The 8,903-nt window shown below is 42.3% G+C and overlaps 1 protein-coding gene across 2 annotated transcripts; it reads left to right on the forward strand.

The window, feature by feature from the left end:
• The first annotated feature begins 1,808 nt into the window (after positions 1–1,808).
• Positions 1,809–3,894, forward strand: LOC149316785 (toll-like receptor 2). 2 transcript variants are annotated; one of them, XM_089518756.1, is made up of 3 exons: positions 1,809–1,899; positions 2,093–2,204; positions 2,444–3,894. In XM_089518756.1, exons 2-3 carry the CDS (start codon positions 2,146–2,148, stop codon positions 3,825–3,827), a joined length of 1,443 nt encoding a protein of 480 aa, XP_089374882.1. In that variant the 5' UTR covers positions 1,809–1,899; positions 2,093–2,145; the 3' UTR covers positions 3,828–3,894. The 2 variants fall into 2 exon arrangements, with proteins under 2 accessions (XP_089374882.1, XP_089374884.1); XM_089518758.1 differs by lacking the exon at positions 2,093–2,204.
• The last annotated feature ends 5,009 nt before the right edge of the window (positions 3,895–8,903 follow it).

The following is an 8,903-nucleotide window of genomic DNA, read 5'->3' on the forward strand; positions in this document are numbered from 1 at the left end:
CCAGTGTCATCCTGAATGGAATCATGAATATTCACGTTATTATGCGAAAGGTTACCACACACGATCACTGGCACTCTGAACGCACTCCGAACGCAATCATGTGTCAGTCCACAGTTAAGTAAATTCAGTGAACTAGCGAAGTCACAAACCCTATTCCTAGGCAACTTCGCACTCAGTGTGCTGTTGTTTGGTGTGATGTGCATGTCTCCTTTGGTCCTGGTCCCCCCCCCAAATCTGAAGGGGGGGTTCCCATGAAACCACGCTACAATTCTGCTTCAATTTTGCTTCCGCTTGTCCTTCAGCATTGCTGGGGGGGGGGGGGGGGGCCTGCTGCCTGCTAATTAAGAGGCATGGACTGGGAGCTATTGGATAACCATTATATTCACGTTTTAACGTGACAAGAGTGAATATATGCTCATTTTAACATGAATAGAGTATGTTCTTTCAACCATTCTTCCCGCCCCCCCCCCCTCCCTCCAACCTCTTTTGTAAATTGTGGGGTTCCCTGGTTCCTCTCTCTCACTCACCTAAATATACTATATTCATCTATAGTCATCTGGAGTCTCACTGCGCATGCGCAAGGGTGCCAATTTGCAATTAAGAACCCACCAATGTGATGGTTTACTTCACATAGAATCTGGGTTGCGTTTGGGGAGGCCATTACAGCGAATTTAAGGTGTGATAAGTAATCACGTAATTGCGTGAATTTTCGAATTGACCTCGCTATCTTCTCTTTCGAAATTGAGAGCTCCCACCCCGTTTGATAAACTCCTTTGTCTTAAAGGGGAATGCAGGAGGGAGTGGGATCTTGCTGCCAGGATGCTAATGAATTGATAGATTTAGTAGCTGGCATGTGAACCTAGTTTACTCTGAGGATTGAAAAAGCTGGCTTGTTTTGGTCTTTTCAGCCAAATTTTACATAGTAAGATATTTGGAAATTCAGGTACCCAGGTAAATTTTAACTGAAAGAAGTAACTGAAACAATGGACCCCAATATGCATTTATATCTTCCCATACTGGAATCAGATAGCAACTTCAAATTACGGTTGTAATTTTAATTTTAAAAGTGTTTGGAGCTTATAATTAGTGGCTCTGGAGTCATGCAAAGGAACTCTCCATGAGGAATGAAGAATGTATTTAAAACAAAGGGTCGCATATATGCTGACTCTGCTCATGGGCAGTCTGTGCCTACTTTATGAAGAAAACGTTCCTGCATTTTGCTGGAGTTTGGATACTCCACCGCATAGTTCCACTCCAGCAAGTGCAACAGTACTGTACTTAAAAACAAGGCACACACCTTTGTGGGATTTAATGATTCCTCATTTATCTGGCAACTGGGTATTTCCCAGAATTTAATGTCTTATCCCTCACTTTTTTCTTAACTTTGTGAAGCAACGCTAGACCTGTAATTGCTGTGCTGCCTGAAAGCCAGCATGGATTTCGAAGGCAGAAAGTCACTTGGTTGGATCTGTCTGGTTTTTCTGCATAGCAATGGCTATAATGCCAACACATACCCAATTCTACCTAGAAGGTAATCTGATTTTCAGGCAACCGTTACAGGACAGATAAAATCAGAAAAAACAAATTTTGTGGTTAGACCAATTGTAACATGGATCATTGCCACCAGCCTGTGCCTGGAAAAGGCAGTGCCATTTGTGCTGAATACAGTGTTTTGAAGCTCAAAAGGGGAAGCAATCCCAGAAAATGGGATGTTTTTATTTGTTCCTCAGTATTGCCAGATTCTGAGTTCTTTGTTATATAATAGTGTTTCAACCAAATCCTTCAACGTGGAAACTCTTTAAAGGCTACAAAATGAGAAGTAAAAAGGGATCATTTATTTTCTGATCCTGAGTGAAAGAACTATAAGCAGAGTGGAAAGAACGGGAAAAACTGAGACAGGTAATATGTATTCTTCTGCTTTTTTCCAGAAAGAAGGGACTCTATAGTAAAATAATATATGATATCTGATACACTGATAAAGTGTGATGTGGCAGCAATTTTAGGCTGCATCAATAAAAGTATAGTGTTTAGAGTATAGTGTTTAGAGTGTTTAGAGGGAAGTAATAGTGCCACTCTGTTCTGCTTTGGTCAGGCCTCATCTACAATACTGTGTCCAGTTCTGAGCACCACAATTTAAAAAGGAAGATGAGAAGCTGGAGCACATCCAGAGAAGGATTTGTGGAAATCACACAAAATCACAGAAGGTACAGGTATTAATTATTAGATATTGCTCTGCCTGTAACCCAATATAAATCTTTATTCTTATCCTACCATTATCCTTTAGCCTGCAAATCATGCTGTGCCTAAACATGCTATAGCGTTTGTACTTGGTGAATTTGTATTTAATTTGCCATGCATTATTTTTAATGTCGTTCATAGGGTTTTTTTAGTTGGGAGGGAGGATTAATATGTTATTTTCTTATAAACAAATCTCTTTTTTCAGACTTTGCATCATGCATGCAACTTGGGCCTTTGTGTTTTTTCTTCTCTTTGGCTTCAACCTCCCCAAAGCAAGAGGCAACTGTTACTTGGAAAAGTCCCAAGAGCACTGTGTATGTTCACTGCTTGAGAGGATAAACATCCAAACCCTGTTACATTGCCTCCAAGCCACCACATATGAGCTCCGAGGAGGAAATCTGGAACAATTTGCAGTCTTCTCTATAATACATACAAGCCCAGAATTAATACAATACATATTGGGAGGAGTGAAAGTATGCAAGCTGATCTTTACAGATCTCATTGTGCCAGAGGTTCTTTTGCCAACAGCCATGCAGTTTGCTGCCTCCTTTCCTCAGGTCTCTGAACTGGAGTTTATAAACTGCACTTTCATTAAATCTGCTGACAAGCTTGACACAGATGGATTTGATCTAAAGGTTTCTTCTTTGCATTTCCACAAAGTCATGGCTGCCCCTTTGGATGACAGAGTAGATACATCCAGCTTGAGAAGATGGCTGGAGACCCTAGAAAACCTGTCAGTAACTGAGTCAGAAGTCACATCTATCCCATGCAAAATCAGCACAGTGTTGAGAGCGTTGCGCTTCTTGGATCTTTCAGGAAACCATTTCCAGGACCAGGGCATAGAGAAATCATTTTGCAAAGGTACTTTCCCTCAGCTCCAGGTGTTAAAACTACATGGCAACAATCTGACCTCTTATGAGACAGTGTGCCAGACTCTGGCTCATCTCAACCAGCTCACTCACTTGGACCTCAGTCAGAATGACTTCATGCCTGAACTCGTCTCCTCTCCTTGCTTGTGGCCACCATCTCTACGTGTTTTCAACTTGTCCAGCACAGGATTTGAACACATGGGCAGGTCTCTGCCCCCTGACATTGAGATACTAGATCTGAGTGCCAATCACATTTTTACCCTAGACCTCTCCATCCCTGGGCTGAAAGAGCTCTACCTGTCCCACAACAGGCTGCAGTCCATCCCCTCAGTCAAGGGGCTTCCAAGTCTAGAAGTGCTCAGTTTAGATCACAACCAGCTCTCGCAGCTTCCTACTGAAGGCCTTCTGCATTTGAAAAACCTGCACAGCTTAAAAGCCGGACACAATCTCTACAATTGTTCTTGCCGCCGGACTATCAAGGAAATCCAGGACTTGGCCACCAGCAAGGCCTTGCTGCCCGATTGGCCTCATGACTACATATGCAGCTCCCCTCTGGATTACCAGGACTATGTCCTGAATGAAGTGCCTCTCTCCTCACTGCAGTGCAGCAGGGCAGCCATGCTCAGGCAGGGCTCAGGGGCCACTTTGCTGACATGCCTTCACTTGGTCCTTTCTTTGCTCTCATTGCCAGCATATAGAACCCAACCTACTGTGCTGTAAATCAAGCAGCTAAGTAGAATGCCTGGATGAGAATGGTTGAAGCTTTGGAGGGAAATAGCAAACTTAATAAGAGTGTTTGGTTGCCTCGGAATATTCTGTGTTGATATTTATAACTATCACTGCCGATGTGCTTTCAGCTGAAATAGAAAGAAGTTTGTTTTGAAAAAAAAAATGCATTGCTTTGTAGACGTAATCAGTCTTCACACTACCCAGAATAATTTTTCTTAATACTCTAGCTATAGCTCATGAAAATCTATGCAGTAATAACTTTGGAAACTGTTCCGCCACTAAAATCTCACAGGGCTTTATTCTTCCTATAGAATGGCAGTGAGGAAAGGATACTGGGGAATACCTTTGACCACTGACTTTTCACAGGCAAGAACAAATTGCTTTTAGAAGTAATTTTTCAAGCTGTGTTCCAGCATTATCAACTGCATTCACAAACTATGGATAGGCTCAAAAAGGATCAATGAAAGCAAATTTTCTTTATTCCCTGCATTTCATTTTGTTTTAAGTGCAGGATTTCAATATATGATATTACAGTCACCCAGGCATATCCTTCCTATGTCAAATGGATTGATCAAAAACCCCTAACCCTGATGTCTTGGTGCTTAGTTGGCTTCATGGCTAACATCCCCATAGATTATATGCATACCCAGAGACATTAAATGAAATTGCAGTGGAGATCTAGGTGCAAAAATGTATTAATCAACATTAATTTTCCTGTCTCCTTTCTTTTAATTTCTGGTACTCTGCTGTTTTAAAATTAAAAACACACACAAGTGAAATGTCTGTTATTTGGAATTGTGGATCTTTTTGCATACATATTCTCCAAAGAGTCAAATTTCAAACAACCAATTGGAAATTTTTGGATGCTGCCTCTTTCTATAGGTATGGTCCTACAGTAGATGCTAGTTGCTTTGTTAAGTTTTCAGAGGGCAGGCAGACAAAATAGGCAACAGAAATATTCCAAATAAAGGAAAGCATTTCTATCGTCTGTGTTTCATTCCTTTCATCAAAACTGTAATGGGAGGAAACCAACTTAAACTCTACAATATTTTGAGGCAAACATATGATGGAAGATGTTCTATTTGGTCTTCAGAGTTTTGTTCTTTGAAATATGGTTTGGCTCTTAACAAGTGGAACCACAATTAATCAAGAGCATGACTGTCCCTTGGTCCATATCTAGGCTTGTAGATATGAGGCATCAAGGCCTGGATACCCCAAATGTCCCCCTGGCCTCCCCTCTGAGACAAAGATTGACTTGCCATTGATTTCATGGGGCTGCACTTTCTTGCCTGCACATATATTTTTTTCATGTTGGAGATGTGGAGCCTATTTAATTCTCTCAAGCTGGAAGTTTTTTACAGCTCTGGCATTGGGAAGATGCTCAAGGAGGGCTGGAAAGAGACAGCTCTTCGTGCAAGAGGAAATGCAGAGGACTTGCAGGGAGGAAGAAGCATTCCATTTAGCTATCTATTTAGCCTTGATTGTATGTACAGTGCGCCTGTGCCATAGGCAAGCACACTGGTAGAATACTAACAGGATTCTACTGTCAGAGTTAGCAGCCAGAATCCCAGACAATCAATCAGTCAGTTTGATTATATAATCAACAGCACTTTATTGATAGATCCAGAATCAAACACGTGCCTCACTCAGCTTCTTAGCTGAGACTAACCACACCTCCCCACAGACAAAGTAACAGAATTCCCCAAAGCCAAAATCCCCTCCCATGCAGAAGCCCGCCAAGCAAAGCGCCTCCTGGTTCCCACAGAACTGAAACCACATTCCCCCCTCAGAGAGCCAGGCCCTCAAGGCCACCCGATAAGACACCTGGCCCTGCTATGCACTAGACATCACTATCTACATTCCTAACTGCAGCTAAAGCCCCATCATCCCCAACTACTATATCTCAACACTAAACACTATCTGGTAGAATACTAACAGGATTCTAACACACACTATATGCGGCTTCCAGCATAAGCAGAAGCCGTGCGGGGAGAAAACAATGGTGCACGCTGCTGCACTGCCACATGCACGCACCCCATTGTTTCCAATGGGACGCAAGCATACACAGATTTTCCCTTATGCAGGGGGATCCAAAATGGGTCCCCCTCATAAGGGGAGGGTCTACTGTATTATTACCTGGATCATCCACATTTCTGGGGTCTTTTCTTCTTTTCTCCTTTCTAAAGGACACTGTGACCTCTCAAGAACATGCTGTCTCCAGAAATAAAATATGAAAATATGGGGACTCCAAATGCAACACGGAATATGCAGGCTGTAGTAACACACACACACTTTTATCATTTGCATATCCTGCAAATCTGGAATAGAGGAATGCTCCTCCCAGCTGCAAGGGTCACGTTTAGAATAGCAAAGCCTAAAGGCCTGATCCCACATTTTAGGACTTTAGCCCTTTCTCTGAGACTAGAAGAGAGGGAGGTAAATAGACCAGGAACAGGAATGAGGTAGAAGCAATTTACCTAAGGACCATCCCATCCTTTGCCCTTCTCTATCCAATCAGACATTTTAACTATGCCACTTTTCTTTTTCATTTTTACAATTTTAAGGATGAAGTAGGCATTATTTTAATATGGATTTCCACTCCCCAGCCCCCATGACCAATAGGACTAACAGTGCTTTTTGTATCACAGAAAAGAGGATCAGAGCCACCTCTACTATTAAGCAATGAAAGTCAGGTTTCTAGGACAAGAGCATCCCAGGACCTGAGATTTCAGGACCAATGTCCAAACCGCCCCAGTCATGTTATGGGCTGGTTTCTGGAGGTGTCATTAAGCATGATACATTAAGCATCAACCACAGCTGCTCAGAGCATGTCATTGAAATGTTAAAAGCCCAACAAATGAGAATATATTTCTCTAATTTGAAACACGTTTTCATTTGTTACCCTTCCTATTTTTTTTCCAAGCTCTGTATTGCAAATACAGATCTCCCCCAGATGTTTTAATACTTACTCACACATGGCTTATAACAACACATAGTCTGGCCAAAGAAAGCTTTTAAAACTTTGCCTTGAACAATAATAATATTTCTGTCCAGAAAAAAAAGTCAATTCCCCCACCCACCCAAATGACCTCTAAGGATCATGAGGGAATTTTTCTCGTGTTTTTTATTCTTCCCAGCCATTTTAGGTCAGGATTTGACTTTTTACAAAAGGAAATTACTCAGAAGCCACTGTTTAAAAATTCGGGGAAACAAAAACAGTCCTGGAAGCCATATGCAACTCATAGGATGCACTTTGCCTATCCTGGGTTATACCCTACATCACATTCTGCCAATACAAAGACTCTGACAATACCATATCTCTCCGATCTGGGGACAGAAGATTACTCTGGGATCCCAAGGCTCCCCAGCTAGCAGATACATTGAATATGGAGTATTGCAATGGACCTTTCCACACAGGGCACAGAAGTAGGGTCAGTTCGCATTGGCCGATGCGTATTCGCGTTATATGGCATTGGTGTTCCACACCTGTGAGCTCAGAATATGTATTGACCAATGCGATATAACATGAATACGCTTTGGCCAATGTGTATTCATGGCTGGGTTCCGAACTGAAGGCAGCCGGCTCCTCCGTTTTGCGAGTGCGCAAAATTAGTGGATCGGCGGGATCCATATTGATAGCCAGTGCGAAACCTCTGCTGCTTTGGCTGATGTGTACATCCAATCCGCTGGTTCTCCTGAAGACCAATGGGTTACAAATTTCCCATGATGCTGCACTGGAATTTCCCTCTTCTCCTTCCATTGGCCCTTTCCCCTTTCAGGACAACCGCCGGGGCTGGGGAGCGATTTTTCCACTGAACAAGATAAAGCAGAAACCTTTTGTGTCGGGGGGGAACATGTATATGTATATGTGTATATATATGTATATGTATGTATACACACACACACACACACACACACACAAAGATGTGTGTGTAAGCATATACATGCAGCATTACACTTTTGGCTGCTCCACAGTTTTTGTGTGTGTGTGTATATGCATGTGTGTGTATATGTATATGTATGTATACACACACACACACACACACACAGCTGTGTGTGTACACATATAAATACAGCTTCACACTTTTGGCAGTACCACTATGTGTATATGTGTGTATATCTGTGTCTTTGAGACAGTGTTTTTTGAATTCTGGTTTATTGTGACAAATAAACATTTGTTGGTTAATTATGGTGTCAGGACACTCCCTCCGCCGTTAACCTTAGCTTGCTAGTCTCAACCCATTTGTATGATTCGCAGAGACCACGAAGAAGAAGGACAGGTTGCTTACCTGTAACAGTATTTCTTCGAGTGGTCATCTGCGAATACATACAAATCCCGCCCATCCTCCCCTCGGTGTCCTGCTCTAAATTGGCTCACTCCTTGTCGCCTACACGGCGGAAAAATGGCGGAACTGGGGAAAGAGCGGGAAACCAGGGGCTTTATAAGGGATGGGCGGAGCTACCGCCAAAAAGTTTCTATATGTTGCAAAGAGTACTTTGCCCAGTGATTCTAGAAGTTTCCGAAGGCACTGCGCAGGCGCAGTACAACCCATTTGTATGATTCGCAGAGACCACGAAGAAGAAATATATATATATATATATATATATATATATATATATATATATATAACACTCATACAGACAAATGTGTGTGTACACATAAAAAAGGCATCACACTTTTGGCTGTACCACTATGTGTATATATATAAGTATGTATGTATATATATAAGTATGTATGTATGTATTTATGTGTGTGTATATACACACACACACACACACACACATATATAAAGATGGTGCATACCCCTTTCGTAAGTTGCTAAAGGCAGCAATTCTCGCGATATTACGTGCTAAACAGTGACCTCATTCTTCACCCCGGAAGTTAAAAATGTTGCCCCCGTTCAGAGCCCCACAGAGCATGAGCAAAGCTGCCGATGTGCATCGGCCAATACACATTGTATTGGGCTGGTGTGGTTATCCAATCTGCACTTGCCTCACTTTGCCTGAATATGCATTGGCCGATTTGCAAAACCTCGATTCGGAAGGCCGCCCAGGTGTGAATGAACG

This window comes from Sceloporus occidentalis, unplaced genomic scaffold (genome assembly GCF_023333645.1).
Source record: "Sceloporus occidentalis isolate IW3139 unplaced genomic scaffold, rSceOcc1.0.p SCAF_3, whole genome shotgun sequence".
NCBI classification, from domain to species: domain Eukaryota; kingdom Metazoa; phylum Chordata; class Lepidosauria; order Squamata; family Phrynosomatidae; genus Sceloporus; species Sceloporus occidentalis.